Source organism: Vombatus ursinus, unplaced genomic scaffold (assembly GCF_900497805.2).
Source record: "Vombatus ursinus unplaced genomic scaffold, bare-nosed wombat genome assembly UNPS02014786.1, whole genome shotgun sequence".
Classification (NCBI taxonomy): Eukaryota; Metazoa; Chordata; class Mammalia; order Diprotodontia; family Vombatidae; genus Vombatus; species Vombatus ursinus.
Window position 1 is genome coordinate 43,225,575 of NW_020954564.1, and position 22,678 is coordinate 43,248,252.

Below are 22,678 nucleotides of genomic sequence, written 5' to 3' on the forward strand. Positions count from 1 at the left end.
TGAAGCATACTTTTTAAAAAAAAAACTTTATTTTATTTTTCTTGTTTATTTATTTTTGGTCTGTGCTTTCTTTTGCAATATGGCTAATGTAGAAATATGTTTTGCATTACTTCACATGTATAATCATTATCAAATTGCTTACCTTCCAGAGTGGGGGCTAGAAAGGGAGGAAAGAATTTGGAACTCAGTTTTTTTAAAGGATCATAAATTTTTTTACATGTAATTGGGAAATATTTAATGAAATGATAAAAATATTTTAAAATGGGTAGACCATTCCACAGCTCCACCACTTTTAATGCATTAATATATCTGTTTCCTACAGCCCCACCAGCATTTATCATGTCCCTTTCTTGTCATCTTTGTCAATGTGAGGGGTGTGAGGTGGAACCTCAAAGATGTTTTAGTTTGCATTCTTCTAATTACTAATGATTTGGAGCATTTTTATGTGGCTATTGAGACTTTGATATCTTCCTCAGAAAAGTCCTTGTTTGTATCCTTTGACTGTTTGACATTTGGGGAATGGCTCTTAATTCTTATAAAATTCCATCGGTTTCCTGTATATCTTAGAAATGAAAACTTTATCAGAGAAACTTGCTGCAAAGATTTTTTTCTTCTAATCTTAGCTGCATTGGTTTTATTTGTATGGATCTTCTAAATTTTATATAATCAAAATTACCCATTTTACCTTCTCTGATCCCATCTTTAGATCTGACATGTAATTTCCACGCTCCTCTAATTTGCTTAGGATGTCACCCTTTATGTCTAAGTCACATAACCATTTGAAGCTTCTTTTGGTATGTAGTGTGATCTATTGGTATATACCTATTTTCTGCCAGACTGCTTCTTGGTTTTCTCTGCAGTTTTTGTCAGATAATCCTTACTCCAATAGCTGTGAGTTATCAAACTTTAGACTACTATATTCATTTGCTTCTTTATATTGTGTATCAGATTTGCTCCATTGATCAGTTGTGTTTCTTAAGCAGTACCAAATCACTTTGATGATTACTGCTTTGTAGTATAGTTTGAGATCCTTTATTGCTAGGAGGGCTAATAGGAGGTAGGTAGAGCACTGATCCTGGAATCAGGAAGACCTGAGTTCAAATCTAGCCTCAGATACTTACTAGCTATGTGACCCTGGACAAGTCACTTAACTTCTGTTTGCCTTAGTACACCAGAAAAGGAAATGGCAAAACACTCCAGTAACCTTGCCAAGAAAACCCCATGGACAGTATCATCCATGGGGTCATGAAGAATTGGACACAACCTGACAAGAACAACAACACTACTAGGGATTTGTTCTTCTGTTTTGCTCTCTTCCCCCCCCCCACATTATTTCCCTCGAGATTCTTGATCTCTTACTCCTCCAGATGAATTTCATTGTTATTTTTTTCCTAACTCTATAATGTAATCCTTTGGTAGTTTGATTGATATGGGACTTCGTAATTGTCTTTTTTTTTTAAAAATCACATCAGCTTGGCCTACGCATGAGCAATTAATTTTCTTCAATTATTTATATCTGTCTTTATTTGTGTGAATATGTTTTGTATCTGTATTCTTGTAGTTCCTGTGTGTGTCTTGGCAGTTAAATATCTAAGTATTTTATACATTTTGTGGTTATTTTATATGGAATTTCTCTTTCCTTCTCTTCCTGCTGGGTTTTGTAGGTAATATGCAGAAACACTGATGATTTATGTGGGTTTGTCTTAGCCTACAACTTTGCTGGAGCTGTCAATTGTTTAATTTAATTTTTACTTGACTCTCAGGTTCTCTAAGTCAGAACTTCTTAAACTGTGGGTGGAGACTCCATATGGGGTTGTGTAACTGAATGTAAGGAGTCCCAAAAAATTTGGCAACAATAAAAGGTTTCTGAATGTGCAATGACCAAAAGTTAATTCAAAATCAAGCACATAATGAATCCAAGGTGTTTCCGGCAGTGCTTGCCCATGTTGCATTGCACAACTTTACTGCATCCTTGGTTCTGAATATACAACATGTACACTTTGCACTGCACGAGCTGTCGCACCATACAATGCTAATGAACACTCTCAGAAACACCTCAGCTCAGATTTGAGACTATTGTATATTATGAATTGTAGTGTTTTTACTGTACATACAAAATTATTAAATGAATTTTGGCTTGGGATTAAGACAGAATTTCCAACAATTTCTGAAATGGCCCTAAATATACTTCTGCCATTTTGTACTATATATTCATGCAAAGTGGCATTCGCAGCATTGATGATTATAGAATCAAAATATCGATCAACTCTGAAAATCATTAAAGATACTCTACATCCTGTAGTATCAAATATTCCACCAAGATTTATTCTTTATGTAAAAATAAATAAGCATATCCATTTCATTAGTAAGTAAATTTGCTTTCATCTTTAATAAATGGTAAAAGTATATATATATACCAAAGAATTAAAAAAAAATTTTTTTTATGATTTTTTCAGCAAATGTTTGATGTGTATACCTATTTTATATACCTATATGCCTGGGATCGCATAAAAATTTCTTGGGCAAAAAGGGGTTGCGAGTGGAAAAAGTTTAAGAAGTCCTCCTCTACGTTAAACCATATGGGGGGAATAAAAGGTTAATTTTGTTTTCTCTTTGCCTGTTCTTGTCAGGCAGAATTTGAACTTAGGTCTTTTTTCCCCCTCTAAGTTCAATACTCTATTGACTGCAGCACCTCATTCTGTCTTGTACTGGGTGATGTTTCAAGTTTCTTTCCATTTTGTGATTCTGGGATCCGAGTTTGACTTCTGACTCTAATGGTATATAACCTTGGCAAATCAGTTAAAACCTCCTTAAGCCTCAGCTTCCTTCTCTGTAAAACAGGAATAATAATCCCTGTACTCCCCACCTCATAATGCTGCTGTGAGGAAATAGCTATGTAAGCTGGAAAGCATTATAGAAATGAGAACTGCTGCTCATTTTGCCGCTATGGGTAAGACCATGTTGCAGGGCCTGGCCCAGCAGGATGCAAAGATGAATAAGATGTTGTTTCTGCCCTCATGGAGCTTAGAGACTCATTGGGAAAATAATACAGTAACACACACAAAAAAATCCTCTGGCTATTTGTCAGTGTCACAGTATTACAATTTCATTGGGGAGACAATACAGAAACACTGCAAAGTTTAAAGCAACAATAAAAAGTATATAAAATTTCAATATGACAAGGGTGAAAGATGTCATAATGCAATATGGTGTCAGTTTAGTTACCAAATACATAGTAAAGGTAATAAACTACATGACACTTAAAGAGAAGGTAGAGATAATTATTACTCCAAACTGCATGATCCCAGAAGGGTTTACAGAGGGGTCTAGGTTTAAGGGGTCTAATGCTGTTTAGTCGTTTCAGTCGTGTCTGATTCTTTGTGACCCCCTTTGAGGCTTTCTTGGAAAAGATACTACAGTGGTTTGCCATTTCCTTCTCCAGGTCATTTTACAGATGAGGAAATTGAGGCACACAGGGTTAAATGACTTGCCCCAGGTTCACACAGTTAGTAAGCATCTAAGGTCTGATTTGAATGCAGGTCCTTCTATCTCCAGGGCCGGTGCTCAATCCACTGAGCCACCTAGCTGCCCCAAGGGGTCTTATAGAACATATATTTAGAGCTATCAGGATCCTTAGAAAAGAATCCAATTTCTTCATTGTGCAGATATGGAAACTAAGGGAAAGTGATTTGCACAGTTAATCCTCACACAGATAGTAAAGAGAAGAGCTGTGAATCCAGCCCAGGTCTTTACACTCCAGAGGAGTCTTTTTTTTTTTTTGCCCCACTACACCACTACTAACCCCTCTTTCAATGTTGTAAATGTCCATCTGTCTTAGACTTACCATAAACTGAAAGCCATTAGGATTTCTTCCAAACAGCCTAGCCCAGGGCGGATCACTAATAAGGAAGGTGCCTTTAAATTTTTTAAGAATTGACTTTCCACTTGCCAGTGAGAAATTGTTGCTAACTCAGGATAACTCAGTTGCTCACACAAGGATACATATCAGTTGGTGAATTCCCAGGCTTATGCCCCAAGGGGGTCAAACAGAGAAAAGCACTATATTCACAAAAATATACATAATAGCACATTTTGTGGCTGCAAAGAACTGGAAACAGACTGGGTATTTGCTGATTGGGGAATGGTTAAATAAGTTGTGGTGCATGTTTTTATTGGATTATTACTGCACAATAAGAAAGGATGAACATGAAGAATTCAGAGAAGCATGAAAAGATTTATATGAACGAGTATGTAGGACAGAGCTAGAAAATCAGGAAAACAATGTTCATGATGGCTACAACAGTGTAAATGGAAAGAACATCTAGCAGAAACTAAACAAAATTGAACACTAATTATCATAACCAAAGTATTGCATATACTATCAGATTTGGTTGATATATTGGTTGGTTTTTCTGAACTCTTCCTACCCACCCACACCCTTTTTTTAATGCTTTGTTACAAGGGGTGGCTTGCTGGGGAGGAGTGGGAAAGAGGGACGTCTTTGGAAATAAAGGCAAAATAAAAACAACATATCAACAAAAATTCTAATAAAACAGCAATTGGTAAAAATAGATATTTGGGAAATGGATCAAACTGTGGGTCTTCAAATTTGTATGAGAGAGTTGAGAGGTTGGGGAAATAGGGAAACAGGACTCTGTACCTGGGGAGTCAGAAGACCCTTGAGTTCTATGTTCCCCTCTTAATACCTATATGATGGACAAGTTATTTCTCCTCTTGACCTAAGTTTCCTCACTTGTAAAATAACTAAATGATCTCAAAAATTGTGTTTCGCTCTGATATTCGGTATTCTAATATCCCTTCCAGCACTAACACTCTTCATTCTAACATCCCTTCCAGCTCTAGGATAAAAAGGAAGTGTTTTAACAGTTTCTCTGAATTCCCTACTAGACATATTTTTTGGGGGGGGGGAGGATTAGAGGAGGTGGGCGGAAATAGCAGTATGCTATTAGCTGTTGCCCTAGATGCCTTGGGAGGCAGGAAAGATTGTTAAGCTTCCATCTGCCAGAGATATTGGGAGGTGGGAGGAAGACTCCTTCAGGAATGGGTCTGCATGGCCACACCAAATGTTTCTCACCCTCTCTCCCATTTGGAAGTTTTATTAAGATGTTAGATAAACAGAGAGGAAAGCTGCAAAGGAAAACATTGACTCAGAAGGAAAGGGACCAGCAGGGTTCAGAGCTAAGAACTAGTTTGCTCCAGATGTGTGCAGATGTGCCAGTGTGACCTTTTAATTATAGATTTCTTTAAAGGGGGGAGGGGGAGAGAAATAAGATTGGTTAAGGCTGCATTTCCAAACAGTCTTTGGACTTGAATAATATTGCTTCATGGAGTAGCCAAGGCAGGTCCCCTCGGTACATGTGGCTCAGGTAGTTTGGGTCAGGAGGAGGGCAGGTGTATGGGCAACTGGGGGGGGGGGTTGACCCATGGTATAAATTAAGTTACAAGCATTCAAGAGGTTGAATGTCTGTATATACACATCCCACAGCTGCAGCTGCTCCAAACATCCCACTCCTCCCTGGGCCTTCCTGGTGGTGGCAAGAAAAACCAGGAATGCACTGGTGTCAACAATACTATGGTAGGGAGTATGTGGGAGTGGAAAGAATCCTGGCCTGGGTTCCAAATCCAGATCTGCCATGGGCTTACTGTGGTTCTTTGGGCAAGTCATTCTACCCTCCACCTGGTCCTCACCCCCAACCTCAATTTCATCTGTTAAATGAGATTTGACTAGAATCATGAGGTGTTCTTGACCTTTTTGTGTGTGTGTCATGGTTCCCTTTGGTAGTCTGATGAAGCCTATGGACCCCTTCTCAAAATGTTTTAAAAAGCATGTAAGGATTACAAAAGAATTCAATGATATTGAAATCAGGTTATAACAATGTATTTTTTAAAAGTGTTCACAGACCCTAAGTTAAGAACTGGGGGGTGGGGGGAGGAAGGGGCGTGTCACTAAATGGATAGTCACCAAGTTCTGTGTCCCAACATTGTGTGTTCTAAGGTGATGTAATGAAAAATGGCTGTGGTTTAAAGATCTGTGTGGACTTGGGGAACTAGCTTCAAGTTTTTCCTCGGAGGTATCTTTAAAATTATATGGGTCAAATCACTGTCTCTCTGAACCTGTTTTCCCTCACGGAAAAAAGAACAATAATCCTTGCACCCCCTTATCGGGCTTGTTGTGTGGAAAGCCCTTTGTAAACATTACAGTACTATAGAAATGTAAATTGTTGCTATTGTTTAAGGTTGCCTTCCAGCTCTCGTGTTCTTTGTTCTAAGTTTCTGTGACTCCTTTCTGAACTTGAATTTGATTCTTAAGGCCTAGCTTTCTAGCGATTGTGAAAAGCCAGAGATTTTCGTTGTGCTGAGGGCTGGCTGACCCAGGGTTTAAACTGGTAGACCTGGATTTGCTAGGAGGAAAATTCAAATCCTTGAATTATTCCTTTGGGAGTAAGACCCCAAGTGGGCTTGCGTTTGGGTGGGTAGCAGTCTTCTTTGAGAACTGGGTTTGTTTGGGACTCCCAGCCCTGCCCCGCCCCCGTGCGCGCTCCCGTGGCTGAGGAGGCCGGCCCGGCCTCTGGGGCTGCCCGTCAGGAGCGCGCATAGCCCAGGTAGGGCCTGAGCCCCGGCAGCTGGCCCGACTCTGGAGCTGCACCGCCGCAGAGAACGGAGCGCGTGGCGGGGGCCCGAGCGCCGGCCTCGGCATGGGTGCGTCGCTGTCTGGTCCGGACCTTTCTCCGAGGCCTGGATCTGGGAGCCGGGTGAGTGGCCAGGCTTGGGGGATCGCTCACCACCTTCTTCCCCTACCCCTCCGCCACCCGGGGGTCTGGAAGGAGGAGCAGGGCGGGGCTGGGAGAGGAGATCGCCCAGGTTTACTGCGGTCCGGCTAAAGAAAATTACCCCTTGTTTCCGCTAAGTTTGGACCAGGTCTCCAAGGAGTCCTCGGAGCCCCGCGGTGGGGAGATTGGATCAGATCAAACCGGACTGCGGGAGTCTGGGCAGGCTGGCTGGGGTCAGGGCAGTTGTGGTTGTCCTCTTAGCAAGAACCAGTTAACGTTGGGGAGGGAGGGCAGCTGCCACCGAAACATGTCTGGGTTTGGGCAATTGGCAGGAGGTTGCAGTATAAGGGACTTCAGCTGTGCGTACTGCCCTCAGCCCTTCCATCCCTGGGTGTGGAAGTGTGTTCAGTTTCATTCGTAATTGTTCCATTCTCTTGAACTCCCCGAGCCTTCTATTCAGTTCATTTCAACCGCAGCCCATCCTCCTGCCTTTCATTTGGAGCGATTCTCATTTCTCTAGACCCCAGAAATGCTCTATTCAGATGAACCCAGGGGGGTATTTGCTTCCTCAGAACCCGAAGGTTTCCCCAGCTTCTGTGCCCCTGAAGGGCTAGAAGGCGGAAGTGGTGATTACGGATAGAAAACCAGCTCTGGAATGTCACTCCACTCCCACCCTTGTGGAGACAAGTTAGGGGACCTGCCTGATGTTCCAAGTGCCCCTAGGGGGGAGAGGGGGAGAGCACCCTTCAGGCCATGCATCAGGGATTGTAAAGAGATTGGGGGTTGGAAAGAGATGGCTGAAGGCAGATGGAAGAAAGAGAAAGCAAGGTTGACTCGTTGAAGCAGTCTGATGATGGAAAACTGTCAGGAGACGTCAGTGTAGACTCTGCCATTACTAGTTATTTTGACTTGAACTGGTCATTTAACCTGTCTGATCTTCTGTTTCCCTATCTGGCCAAGATTCTTTGACTATCCCTGTTTTAAGGTCCTTTTCAGTCCTAGCATTCCACATATTAGGTAGGTTTCACTTCTGGCATTCTAATGTTCCATGGTATCTTCTGACTAACATTCTTTGATCCTAACATGAGGATCTTGTGCTACAAGATCTCTAAGACCCCCCCCCCAAAAAAAAGAACTGACGGGAAAAGAAAGAAAGAAAAAAGCTAGCAGCGTTCGAAACTCTTTAGTAGAACTGCAGGAGAAATATGGGGGTGGGAGGATTTTATCTCCTGCTTTTCTTTGTAATAGAGATAACATTATTGAAACTAGGGTCAAGGCTAGTTCTGGCTAGAACTAGCTCTTTGAGGCTCCCTCAGGCTGGAAATCTGGTGAGAGGTTAGAAGGAATTTGGGCTCTCCAGAGTTTTTCGTAGTGGAAGGAAAGAGCACTTGACTGGGAATCAGGAGACCTGAGTTCCAATCAAGTTATGCCGATAATTTGTTGTAGGATGGATCCTGAGCAAGTTTTTTTGCCCCTTCTGGACCTGAGTTCAAATTCTGCCTCAGATAACCTGTGTGACCTTGGCCAAGTCACTTAAATTCTTAGTGCTTGTTTCCTCATCTGTAAAACGAGGATGATAATAGTAGCAACTGCTTGTGGATCAATTGGATTAACTTGTTATCATAGATAAAGTGCTTAACAAATGTTAAAGCTATCATCATCATCATCATCATCATTGTCATCAGGAAAGTGAAGAGGTTGGATTTGATCACTGAAATTGTTTCTGAGCTGAGAATAATAGAACCTAAGACCAGAAAGAAGTTCAAAAACCCCAGTAAGTCACACATATTAATATATCCCCCACTAAACCACTGAACCCCTTTAGAGAGAAAGATTATTTGTGATAGATTCAGTCCAGAGTACTAAAGGATTGAGTGCTATGTCAATTTTCAGGGGGTAAGGGTATAGAGGGGACAAATGACACTAAATGTTTTTTAAAAAGTCCATCTGTTCCTACTGATTTTTCTTTCTTTCCTTCTCGGGATGTTCTGAGTGTGTTACCTGTGCTGGGGGCCTTTTTAATTTTCCACTCCATTTCCAGTTGTGACTTAGGAATCTTTTAATGTTCTCATGGCCACGTAGTGGGAGGGTTTTGTTTATTTGTTTTATTGTTGTTTTTTAAACATATAAACATCACTCAAATGAAGTTTTTGCAGAAAGGAGAAAAATCTGCCACCTGCTAGTTCTGAACCTAACACTTTTTGAAGCACATTGTAGAGTCTCTGAGGAATAAGGGGGCAGAGATGAGAGCAAGAGCATGTCATGATTTATAAATGGTCATGTTGGCTTGCCTTGGATTATTTAGTGAGGAGAGTGTCAAGAGTGGAATAGTGGACTGAGAATCAAAAAGCCCAGGTTCTGGTCCTACCGATAGATTTCCATTTGACCCTTTATGCTCTGGGCCACAATTTCCTTCTTCATAAAGTCCAGGAATTGGATGTTGATAGCCTCCTTCTAGCTTCAAGTCTAGGATCCTGTGATGATCCTATTTTCTAAGTTTCCTTCTAACTCTAAAACTCTGTTCCAAGATAGCTTCCAGCTCTGTAATTGAGTAATTTTCTATAAAGTCGCTTTACATTTTCTTCACCTGCAAAACTGAGTTAACATCTTGCTCTGACAAATGCAGCAAAACTTTGTAAATACATAGATGAAAAAGAGCAAAATAAGCAGTTACAATTAAAGTTTTTTTCCTTTTATCAAAACATTAAGTTATTGAAGTTTATGATGTTATTTCTGATTTTGCACCTCATTTTGTTTGATTTTTCACATTTGTCAAAATTGTTTATAATGAAATTATTTTTGAAAATAATAATACCTGCCCTGACCAACTCCCAGGCTTATTGTCAGGAGCCCATGAGATCATGGAGGGAAGCAACATGATATATAGAAAAGTAGTACTGAGCTAAATGTTAGGGAACCTGTATTCTAACCCTGATTTTGGCACTTGACTTCTAGTATGACCTTGGGTAAGTCCTTTCCTCAGTCCAGACCTCAGTTTTCTGGTCATTTGAAAGTTGAAAGGTCCAGGTCACATGTTTTTTAAGTCCCTTTCAGCTCTAGTAGTCTGATCTGTGAATACCTTCCAGAAAGATTTGTGCTAGCAAAAGCTGAAGGAGGGAGGAAGAAAGGGGAGGGGGGGGGGTCACTTCTTGCCTGTACTTTAATTTGTTCCTATTACCATGCACCTTCAAATGGTTCATTTCCAGGGGTCTAGGTGGTAATTAATGTCCACAAGAGTAAATTGATTTGACAGCTGGTTGTAGCATCTTGTGCCCAAAGATTTTTTTTTTCCCCACTTAGCTGCAACTGAATGCTGTTCTGTCCCAAACACATGAATTATTCTCTGACCAGCTAGAACAAGGTAGCAGTGTTTGGTGGGTGAGGGAAACTGCAAAGAGATTGTGAAAAATTAAATAGTTGGGGGGATAGCCTTGGACTTCGAGATCAGGTTCAAGAGTTCCAAAGTGCTGGATTCTTTCTTCTTGTCTTGCTTTGCCACTAACTACCTTTGGTTGGGAAGCGACTTTGACTAAATCACTTGTCTTCATCTGGCTTCAGTTTCTTCATATGTAAATGACGGGGTTGAACTGTGTTATCTTAAGTCCTTTCCAGCCCTCCTATACCATGTTTGAACATTGTGTATCATTGGTCTATTGTTCCTTCCAGCTCTAACATATTCCGTGTGTGCTGTATTCTAGCATTCTGTGTTCCCAGATTCCTTCAGCTCTGACATTCTAGGATTCTTAAACCATGTCCTATTGATCCTTGTTGCTTTCTCCTTTCCAGATAGCACATAAGAAGTGCTTGCTGTATTTTAAAATTAATAAATTTTCCTTTTGGTTGTCATTATGCTTAGTCTTCCCAGAATCCCACACCTAAAGCCTTTTTTTTTTTTGTATTCTTTTTGACTTTCCCAGTTGCCAACTCTCAGTGACAGATTTAATAATCTGAGCCTGTCTCTTGTGTTTAGTATTGCAGGAGTGAAAGTTTACTCCTAAAATGTTATCGATTGAGATACTAATAAAAGTGCAACGTGGGGAGGGAGTGGATTGGAGCCAGGACTTTTTTTCCTCTGGGACTGAGAACATCAAAGTCCTGTAGCTGATTTGGTTTTGCTTCTTCCTGATACAGGTAGATTTTTCTGGTTATATAAGTGCCACTCCCTTCAGGAAGCCTTATACTTAGAGTCTGTGCCACTTAGATCAACACTTGATTCAATAAAGAGTCAGTGTGATACATTGGAAAGAGTACTAGATTTGGAGTTAGGATTATCCAAGAATTTATTAAGAATTTATTAAGTTCTTACTGTATGCCAGTCACTGTACCTGGTGCTGAGGTTATAAAGTCAAAAATCAGGCCTTGCAGTCTGTGTGGAAAACATCACATACACTTAGAGGTAAATACAAAATATAGACAAAGTAAATACAAAGTAATTTGAGAGGAGAGGAGGGGACAACAGCTGGGGGATTAGATTAAAGGTTGTAGAAGACTTGGGTACAAACACTGGCTGTACCAATTACTCGCTTTATGATTTTGAATTAGGCATTTTTCTCTCAGGGCCTTATTTTCTCTATCTGTAAAATAAGGAGTTAGGGCTGGATAATCTCAAAAGTCCCTTCAAGCTATAAATTATCTTGATTTTTACTATTAAGATCTGAGTATTTTGCAAAGGATCCTGACAGGGTGGGTGCTTTATTTGGGGTCAGGAGGCCAATAAGAAAGGCTTCTCTTGGCTACAGGATTCTTCCCCTCCATTTTTTCATTCTCAGGTTACTGTGGCCCCATCCATGCTGTCCCTGGGCAGCTTCTTGGGAAGGACAGGTCCTGGGCCCAGGGGGGCTAGCCCTAGTGAGAAAAGAGGAGTTAATGCTTGCTGGGTTTCTTGCCTGGGCTTGCCATTCCTGATGGGAGGAGCCGGGCAGGCCTGGCTTTTCTCTATGATTTCTCTGTCTCTGTTCGTTTCCCTCTCCTTCCCTCTTTGACTGCCCCTTCACTACATCTGTCTATGCCTGACTGTCTCAGATATTTCTTTCCCTTGGTGTTTCTGGCTGCCTGCTTTTGTCTTTTCCTATCTCTGAATGTCTCTTCATTTTTCTCAGTATTTTCTCCTTTTTCTATTCCTGTGTCTCTCTGTGACTAAGTCTAACATCCATAAAAATTAGCTTCCCAGAGAGCTGAGTTTACTCAGAGGATCATAGCCTAATCTTTCCTTAAAGACTAGAAAAAGCACAGGATTGCATTTGTTTCTGAAGGCTTTCCCATGCACTCCACCCCACCTGCCCCCAGGACCACTCTCTTGTCAAAAGACTGGGACTATCAGATATTTTGGCCCCCTACATCAACCCTTCCTCCCAGTCCTCTTTATCTTCTAAATTTCTCCAAATTTCTGAGGTTAGCATTGGGTTCTGTCAGAGATATAGGGTTAGAGGTCCTTGGAGGAAAGGTTGCTTATGCCTAGAGGAATTAAAAAAGACAAAGGTATTCAAAGCTAGAAGAGACCATGGAAGTTGTCTAGCAATCTCTGTCTCTCTGCTTCTCTGTCTCTCTCAATCTGTGAGACACACACACACACACACACACGGAGCAAGATGACTTCAAATCCCAGAGTTGCGGAAGACCTCAAAAATCACGTACTTGAACCAGTGTTCCCATCTATAACAAGCCTGAAAAGTGTTCAGCCACCAAATGGTAGTAGACTTGAAGTCACAACCATAAAAACTCACTTTAGACACTTTAATAACCATGTGACCCTGGACAAGTCACTTAACCTTTTTGTGCCTCAGCTTCCTCATCTGGAAAATTAGAAAATTGGACATGATGGCTTCTTTGGTCCCTTGTAGCTCCAAATTTATAATTCCGTGAAGATGTTCAGTGACAGAAAAATCATTTCTTCCCGGGGCAATGCCTTTCGTTTTTTGATGGCTCTGTTGCGAGTTGTATTGAACTTTGGTATGCCTTTTTGCTGTTTCCATCTATTATTCCCAATTCTCCCTTCTGGACCTGAGCAGAATAAGTCTAAAACCTCATTCTTCATACTTGACATACTTGAAAACATTATCATGTCCCTCACTACCCTTTAAGTCTTCTCTGCTCTGGTTCTATGCGTCCCCCTTCTTTCTGCTAATCCTCATATTTCCAGTCACCCATCTCTTGGCACACTCTAGTTTGCATGCTTTTCTTAAAATGTGGCACCCAGAACTGAATACAGTTTTCCCAATGTGGTCTGACCAGGACAGAACACATCTTCTATGTCCTGAACACTAGCTCTCTCCTAATGCAGCTTAAGAGTAGAATAATGTTTGTAGCTGCCAAGTCACTTGCCCAAGATAAAACATATCATAATTGGCAGAAGTAAGACTCTAACCTACATCCTTGGACTCAAAATCTAATGCTTGGCTTCTTTTCACTGCAATAGACAGTGCTTACTGGGTTGAGCTGTGGTTATTTCTGACAGAGGCTTGAGCATGGGTCCCAGGGAGAGCAAAGATCATATCCAGGGCTGAGAGCCCTTGTCAAAACTCAGCACTAGAAGCTGTCTTTTCCTCCCATGCTCCCCTTTTAGTGCTCCACTATCCAAGCACTAAGGGTTCAAATGTGACCCAGAAACTCAGTGGTCTGCCAGCATCAAGTCTCTTAAGACAGAGCCACCCCTTGACTTAGATTGAGACAGCACAGGATAGTCCTGTATCCTCAAGCTCTCACTGAATGATGCACACCCTATATGCTAAAAGTCCATGGAGTTTTGTTTGCCCCGTCCAAAGGGGAATGGGCCACTGGCTTGGTAATGCCTAACCTAATGCCTTATCTAATTCATCAAGGCTTTCTGCTGCGAAAGGAAAAAACTAGCTCAGGGCCAGGAACTAGGTAGGACTGTTTTTGCTTGGAGAGAGGTGGGACTCAGGAAAAGGTATGGTAAGAGATGGGCTCACAGAGAGCCAGAGTTGGAGGTGGGGGACAAAGGGATGATAACAGTGAGGGCCTCCACAGAAAAATTCAGATTATCAAAATCTAAACTGTCAGAACTGGAGGGGAACTTACAACAGAGATTGTTAGGATTGGAAGATCTCTTAGAGAGTCTTTAGTTTTATGTCTCCCCTCCCCCACTTTTTTTAAACAGATGAGGAATCTGAGGCCCAGGGAGATTAAGTATTTTGCTCAAGGTCATCCAAGTTAGTGACAGGGTCAAAGACTAGAACCCAAGTCTATAATACTGTCCTATATCCTTCCTAGGATCATTGATTTAGGGCTGGAAAAGATATTGGTCATCTAGTCAGGTGGGAGGGCAGCTAGGTGGCTCTAGGCTCTAGATAGAGCACCAGGCTTGCAGAAATCCCAAGTGGGTCACAAAGAGCTGGACATAACTGAAAAAAAGACTCAATACAGCCAGGTGGGAGGAGGGCATTGGAAGAGGTGGGGAGAGAAAACAGAGTTTTTGTACATGGGTGACTAAGAGGATGATGAAACTATGAACAGAAATGGGGATGTTGGAAGGCAGGGCAGGCCTAGGGGTAAAAGCTAGTAGGCCATCCAGATGGAGATGTTCAGAGACATTCGGAGCTCAGAGGAAATATTTGGTTTGGATATATAGCCATGGGAATCATCTGTATAGAGGTTATCATAGAACCCCTTAGGGAACAGGTCATAGGGCCGGGGAGAGAATGTAGAAAAAGAAGAGGGCTAGGTCAGATCTTATATAGGAAGTGAGAGGAGAAAGGATGAATCATCAAAGGAGTCCACTAATAGGTCACTGGCAACTTTTGAGAGAGACCTTTCAGGTTAGTGATGGGTCAGAAACCAGACTGCAAAGGGTTGAAGAGGGATTTGGAAGGATGTGCTGTAGGTGAAGAAATTAAGACAACAAATGAAGTAGACTACTTTCAAGAACAGGCACTCCCCTTACTGCCATGCAATACCCCCCTTAAATAATTACACCCATATTTCTGATTTTTAAGAGGCTGATTCTTCCCCAGATTAAAGCATTTCTTTGTTCATTTCAGATGGGAGAGCCTGTTGCTTCCTCTCCACTCAGCTGGCCCAGTCACAGCCCTTTCCTGTCTGAGTTGTAAACACAATATACAGGGGAAACAGGCTGGACTGGGAGTTAGGCCTGTAGCCTTTACCAGGCTGGTAGCCCTCAGAGAGCCTAAGATAGGTGAAGTCTCCCAAATCCTGGCTTATACAGCTAAGGGAATTTCTGAGGAGAGCAATGTTGGGATGAGAGAGTTGAGGGACTTGCCTGAGATAGAGTGGCATGATGTCAGGGATACTGGGTGTCAGAATCAAGGGACTTTAGGGGTGAGCTCTACCTACCACTTTGTGTGTGTGATGGTGAGAAAGGCATTTCTCTCTGGCCTCTAGTTTCCTACTCTGTAAAAATGTAGAGGTTGGACTAAATGGTCTTGAAGGTCCTCTCCTTTCCAGCTCCAATATTTTAGGATTCTAAAAGTAGTTATAGATAAGAGAAATGGGACTCCCAGCCCTCTCTTGACTGGTATTTGTAATTCAAGACTTCTCTTCCTTCCCTCCTGAATACTTAAATATGTCTGTTGCCTTGGGCCCTGAGCTGCTTCTGGAATCTGGACAGAAAAGGGAGGATTGACCATTTCACTCCCCATAATAAAAACTTTCTATGGCTCCCTATCCCTACTGTTGCCTCTGAGATTAACTACAAACTCCTCAGCATGGCATTGAAGGTTCTTCACAATCTGAACTCCTTGACCTTTCCAGACATAGTTGACATAAGTCCCTTTCATGGATTCTGTGTTCTGGCCAGAGCAAGCACTGATTAGATGGGGTCCTGCACCAGGAAAGAGCATTCCCAGATACTTAACTGCTTCCCCAGGGGAGCAGGGAGAGGTGTACTTTTCAGCTGCTACCAGACTAGCTCATTCTTTCAGGCTGCTAAGTCCAGGACACATTGACCTTTCTTCCTTTCCCTGGACCACCATCCACCTTAGATGGGGTATATTCACCACATCCTTTACCCTGGGGACTCTTACCATACGGGACACATGGGATCAGCAGGGAGGTAGGAAGCTCAGCAGCACAGCATACACTGGTTCATCCCATCTCAGTTTCTATCTTCCTCTGCCTTCTGTTCCTGCTTATTAAAACCTCCTACTATGTGTTGGGCCCTGTGCTTAGTGTTGGGGACACAAAGACCAAAAAAAAAAAATCTTGCCCTCAAGGAGCTTACACATTCTGTAGATGAGAAACAACAAATGCACCAGAACATAAAGATAAAATATATACAAAGAATATAAAAAGCAGCTTCTGGGAGCTTTGTATGTGAGCTGAGTTTAGGCAACTAGAGAGCCCTCTGATCCCACCTCCATTGTGATGAAATGTAAAGATCTTTAGATTTACAGTCCAAGGACCTGAGTTCTAATTCCTCATTCTGACTTTTGTGTGACTAATTAAATCACACTATCCAGACTTGAGTGAATTGCCTGTTAAGTTCTATTTCCTAGGCATGTTTAATTAAAATACAACATATGTACAGTGCTTTGTGGAGTTTGAAGTGCTATATAAATGCTAGGTATTTAGTAATATCATCATCATCATCACCATCATCATTATTGAATTCAGTTCAAGTGAGTTGAATTATGAGTTGTTGACAGTAGGCAAAACCCTAGATATTGTTCTTCCACAGTAGGTGATCTGCAGATGACAGGAAGACCCTGGCTGGGAAACTGATTCAATCGGTTGTTTGATGATGTTTGGACTGTAGATTGAACTTTCAAAGGGTTCGTTGAAAGCTGCTAAACCTTTACATTAGGCCAGAGGTGGGGAACCCAGAGGCGTTGAGGCCACATGTGGCCCTCTGGGTCTTCAAGTGCAGTCCATTGACTGAATCCAAACTTCACAGAACAAATCCCCTCAATAAAAGTGTTTGTTCTGTAAAACTTGGACTCAGTTAAAAGGCCACACCCAAGGACCTAGAAGGTTCCCCACCCCTGAATTAGGGGATGTTACAACTAGGAGATGGTTGAACCCAGAAGACCTTCTTAGTTATTACTCTTAATTTAAATATACTTATACTTCTCTTAACTATTGGGGTTGTATAGTAGAAAAATAGCTGCATGTTGGTGTTAAGAGATCTGGATTCAAATCTAGCCTTTGAAACTAAGTAGCTATGTGACCTTGGGCACAAGTCTGCCTGCCTTTCGATGGCTCACTCTTCTCATCAGTAACAGGTATATGGTAATCTGTTCTACCTACCCCCAAAAGTTGTTTTTATGAAAGTGTTTTGTAAACCTTAAAGTTTTAGAGAAATGAGAGCTATTGGTGGTGATGGTAATAGTAGTAGTAATAATAATAGTTGGGTATTATTAGTTTTTCTCATGGCCTTCTGACACTATTGACAAATGCAAAACCAGACCGGAACATTTTCAAAAACTTTTAGAAAAATAAAATTCAACCGGATATTTAAACAGTTTGAAGACGATTGCCACCCTGAACTGAATGTTGTCACCAGCTTTGCATTGTCAGACAGCCCAGAAAGCCTTAACACTAGTCTTTGGCTTTTAAAAAAGGCCCACAAAGTTTGTGAGGTCCTGGCCCAGCTCCTCTGAGGACTAGAGAACTTTTCTCTGATAACCCAGATTAACTACCTACATAGCCCTCAGTTGTCACTGTGTCCAGAGAAGAGCCTTGGACATTTTCACTTCTTGGGGATAGTCACTGAGGTGATGGAGCTGGCACTTAGACCTAGCCATCCTGTGGGGCTTTGGGGCAGCATGGACCCTGAGGAAACAGCTAGAGTGCAGGCCAGAGGGGAAGGTGCTGGGTTTGAAGTCAAAATGCTGGGTCCCTCCTGTGGTAGTAGATTTGCTGTGTGATTCCATACAAGTTGGGCCTTCTACAGCTTCATTTCTTCTCAATATTCTTCCTTTGCCCTCTTCTCCCTAATCTCTCTCCTCCTCTTAGTTCGCAGAGTTTGAGAGTTGGACAGGACCTCAGTGGCCATCTAATCCAAACCCTTACACAAAAGGAATCTCTCCTCTAACATACCCAGTGAGTAATCATCCCAACCACAGTCGAAGACTTCCGAGGCAGCCCACTCCATTTTGGACAACTCTAATTGCTTATTTGTTTGGTATCTTCCCAATACCAATGATGGCCCTTTTTGATTGCCACCCTATACTTTCAGCTATCATGTCCTTCCTAAGTCTCTTCAGGCTCCCCTTCTTCTCCCCACCTCTGCTGTTTTCTTTTATGTTGTCTCCTCCCATTAGATTGGATGCTCTTGAGGCCGGGGACTATCTTTGTGTTTATTTATACTTGTGTCCCAGGCTTAGCATAGTGCCTAACCTGTAAATAGATGCTCAATAAATATTTATTGACTGTTATTGACTAGACACACACAGTAGCTTCAGATAATCCATGTATGACGCAGACTTGAGGTTTCTCTGCCCTTCCTTGCATGTTTTTCTTTTTCTGGTGCTCCTTTCTTCTCCTAGTCCATACTTCCCTTCTTCCTCTCTTTCTCCCTTTCTTCCATTCTCTGATTTGTTTTCTCTCCTTTCTTTTTATCTCAGCTGTCACAACTTCCTTCTTCTAATCTCTTCCTCTTCCCTGTTTTTTTTCCTCCAGAATCCCCCCTGCCCCTTTTCCTCACATTATACACATCCCCTAACCCTTTCCCTTCCCCCTTTTCTCTCCCTCCCCCCATGGAAAAAGTGTAAGGGAGTATGGCTGCCTCCAGTGGGAGAGGTTTGGTTTATCCTGAGGTAAACCCAGCTGAATGTCTCTAACATATAAATTGAAGCTAATTATTTTTCCATTCCTCTTAGATACCCATCAACAATTCAAACCCTAAAGTTTCATTTTTGGAGCTTCAGAGCTCATGAAAAATTTGATTTTAACTATCTTTAAATACATATTCTTAAAGACTTGTAGTGAAGAACAGAGGCTCCAGTTCCTACTGTGTTGGTCTTCATGTTTTATATTTTCTCCAATATTTTGCTTAGAAAAGGGTCTCTGTGCCTTTAAATCCCCAGCAGCCCAGAATGGGACACTGTCCCTTTAAAAGCACATTACATAGAGTTAGAATATAGCCTTTGTTTAACTAGCGATGATTGTTCCCAGTGGACAGGGCTGGAATGGTTTGCTGAGAACTGGAGAGAGAGAAGACTTAGTAAGGGCCAGCGGGCAGCTCCTGGCCGGCCCGTGGCAGCTAGTACCATACAGAGAGGCAACAGACTGGGGTGCTTGGGAACGACTCCCCTCCTTCCCCTCCTTGGCTAGCTCATGATTTTGCCTGGGTTCCTTCAGCTCCTGGGGCCGGCCAGAGGAAGCCAGAGTGTAGCGATGGTGATGGTGAGTAGCAAAGGCTGTCTCTGGCCAGAGACTGGGGTTAATGTGTGTGTTTATGTTAGGGGAATGCAAGAAAAGGGGACTGTCAGTGGATTTGCTGACCCTTTATCTTGGTGGAGCACTACCCTCAGCTGGACCCTGTCCCTATTTGGCACCTGAAATGCATCATCTAAGGCTCTGCACTGATTTTGTCAACAGAATCAAAGGGCTGGGCACAGCCAGATGTTTTGCAGCCAGAAGGAGAAGGGACTCAGTCCCTGAGTCCAGGGTCTCCACGAGTTAGCATTTATGGTGGAAGACAACTTAGCCATTGCCCCAGGACAGAACTATTCCACCTGTGCCTCCATGGCCTTTGAAAAGAGAATCATAGCCTGTCAAAGCTAGAAATAAACCTTAGAACACAGAATGTTGGAACTATCAACTAAGAATATTTGAGCTGGAAAAGAAAATGTAATGCAACTTTCTCATTTTATAGATGGGGAAACTGAGTCACAAGGAAGCCAGTGACTTGTCCAGAGTCACATATCAAGTTAGCAACAAGGTTGTCAATGTAAAATCAGCACTACCTCTGGCCCTTCCCCATTCCCTTTATAAAGAAAGGTTTGGAATTCTTGGTTTTCCCAGCCCTGACTTAAGTACTGAAGGCCAGGAGCTCTACCCACTAATTTTTTGTTGGGGGGCTAGGCCTGGACATTGTATTTTCTAGACCTTTGTAGCGAGGGAGAAATAATGATGGTAGCAGTGACCCAGCCCAAAATATGGAAATCATTAGAAATAGGCTTACTGAAAGGGGGTGTGTGGAATTTTTTTACGAGGAAAACACCACCCGGATGTATGAGGGATACTTATTCTAAGGGACGGGATGATCTCTAAAGACTCAGCTCTAAGTTTCTGGTTCTGAAAGTCGTGGCTACCTCATTATTCACCGAGTAAAATACCAGTACCTTGTTAAATGTTTGTTTTTTGCTTTTTTTTTTTCCAGGGGAAAAATACATAGAATATCAGAGCTAGAAAGGGTCTTAGAACATGGACTGTGAGCACTGGAAGGACCTTAGAAGGTGGAATTTTAAGACTAAGTTCATAGAATGCTAAAACGTGGAATGTTAGAATTGGAAAAGACTTTAGAGATTGAGTCCCATTTTATATTCACCCTCACATTTTATGGACCCAGAGAGGTGAGTGACTTACCTAAAAGCCCACAGTGACTTAGCTTTTGAACCCAGGTCTCCTGACTTAGTCCAGGACTCCTTCTACCACACAGGCTAATATTTGTCTCCAGCCAAGCCCGCAGATGGAGCTGCCCCCAAGGCACAAAGAAGGCAGATTTCCAGCTAGACACCAACTAATTATCTATCCCTCCTCCCTCCTTACTCCCCAGCCTCTTCCTCAGCCTTCACTCCCCCAAATCCCAGTCTCCACCACCACCATCCCTTCTTGTCTGCTCACAGAACTCCTGGCTGGAAGAGGTTGAGGAAGTGATGTGGACGGATGCTGGCAGACTGGGGGCTCTGGGAAGGCAGTTTCTCAGCTCTGTGAGCTGTGGCTTAAGTATTTGAAACAACTGTCAAAAAACTAGGTCACTGTGATATTGTTGAATCTTTGTTAGAGGAAATAGCCTATCCCTGAGATAGAGAGTGAGCCAGTTCGAGGTGCTTGCTTGGTCTGTCCCAGCTGTGTGTCGATGCAGATGTTTGCAAAGTCTTCTAACTTTTCCCAGTTCTGAATGCTCCCAATTAAGGAATACCTGATTTAAAAGAAACATTTGGGAGATCCCACACTGTACTGGAAAAGGCTAGCTCCAACATTTAATAACTGTATGACCAGTAGCTTCCAAGGTAACTGGAAAGTCAACATTACTTAATAATAATAACAATAATAATGAGTAATTCCCATTTCTGTAGTGCTTTATACAAAAATGCATTTACATTAATTATGTCATTTGATTTTTTCACTATAACCCTGGAAGAGAGGTAGTGAAAGAAAGGCCCAAATCTTGACTTGGCTAAGCTTTGGGCAGGCTACAATCTTGCTGTACTTCTGTTTCTTTGCCTATGAAATAAGTGGGTTGGACGAGATTATCTAGGTCCCTTCTGCTCTAAATCTATTATGTAACTGATGAATTTCCATTTTACATGTGAGGAAACTAACGTCCATGAAAATGATAAGACTTGCCCATGGTCACTCAGCTACTAAGTGGCAGAGCTAGGATTTGACTCTAGTTCTCACCTGATTCTCAGTCCAGTGGTCTGTCTACCATCCCAGACTTAGGTTTGTTTCCCCACCTGGGGCCCCAAACTCGGGTCTTCTGACACTAAATCTAGTATTCCTTAAAACCCAAAGGTGAACTTAAAAGTCATCTATTTAAACCCCCAATTTGAGCAGTGATGCCCTTTGTAACATCCCTGACATGTGATTCAGCCTTAACTTGAAGACTTCCAATGATAGAAAGCCACTTGGGCAGTTCACATTGTTGCAAAGTCATCTTTTAATTTCCGTAATGCCACTCTCCTCTATTGGACCACCACCTCAATCTCTTAGTAGATACAGGCCACCTTGGAGAATGGTTCCTTTGACCTTCTTTCCTGAAGCCTGGGAAAAATAATTGAAGAAGCTCCTTGTCAGGAGTACAAAAGGTCACCTGGTTGAGGAGCCAATTGCATCCTTCAAAGAGAGAGCCCCACCAGGCCTGGACATTCTTCCTTATCTCCTACCTATACTTTAAGAACTCGGTCTTAAAGAGAATAGAAAACAGCAAAAAAGAGTAGAAACCAAGCATTGAGACCACACTACACCAACACTTCTTTGTTGGATCACTGATCTGGTTCCTCTTAAATTTCTCTCCTTTGCCAGTTTTCCCATGAATAGTATTTTATATTACTTTTCCCTCCTCCTTCCCCCGCCAGTTTGCTTGCTACACATGGATCATTTGTTAGTTGTGATTTGGAAAAGGTAGATCAACTTCCCTAAGATTTGGAGTCATGTAAGGAAAGATATATCCCCAAGAACCCAATATTCCTTCACTTTCTCTTAGAGCTTATAATATGGCAGTTCCAGGGAGAGTTATAGCCTTATCCATCTATATCAGTGAGTAAGCTTGATAAGATGGAGATTTGATTGATAATATGGGTTTTGTGACCTTGAATAAGTCACTTTCCTCCCGTGTAAAATGATGGTCATTAGACTAGAGGATTCTCTGTGCTTTGTATGTTCATAAAAGGCATCCAATCCAACCTCCTCATTTTACAAACAAGGAAATGGAGGCCAGAGGCATTGATTGACTTGCCCAAGGTTACACAGTTCCAGGGACCCCTTATAAGTTTTAAAATCCTATTCTGTGATTCTAGCCTTGATCTCTCCCCTTAGCTCTATGGCAGTCTTCACCTGGATATCCTGTAGGCATCTGAAAGTCATCACATCCAAAATGGAGCTCATCACCATTTTCCCTAAACGCACCTTTCTTCCTAACTTCTACATTTCTGTCAAGGACACCAGTCTGGTCACTCAAGTTCCCAACCTTAAGGTTATACTTTATTGTTCACTCTTCTTTATCTCCTCCCCCCCCCCCCCCC

At 42.1% G+C, this 22,678-nt stretch overlaps 1 protein-coding gene across 1 annotated transcript in view; it reads left to right on the forward strand.

Annotated features, from left to right (window-relative positions):
• The first annotated feature begins 19,103 nt into the window (after window positions 1-19,103).
• The window catches only part of LOC114047247 (disabled homolog 2-interacting protein-like), a 52,026-nt gene continuing 48,451 nt past the window's right edge, over window positions 19,104-22,678 (forward strand). The window contains exons 1-2 of the mRNA XM_027868029.1: window positions 19,104-19,112; window positions 20,522-20,641. Coding sequence (XP_027723830.1) covers window positions 19,104-19,112; window positions 20,522-20,641 — 129 coding nt within the window. The remainder of the gene's footprint in view (window positions 19,113-20,521; window positions 20,642-22,678) is intronic.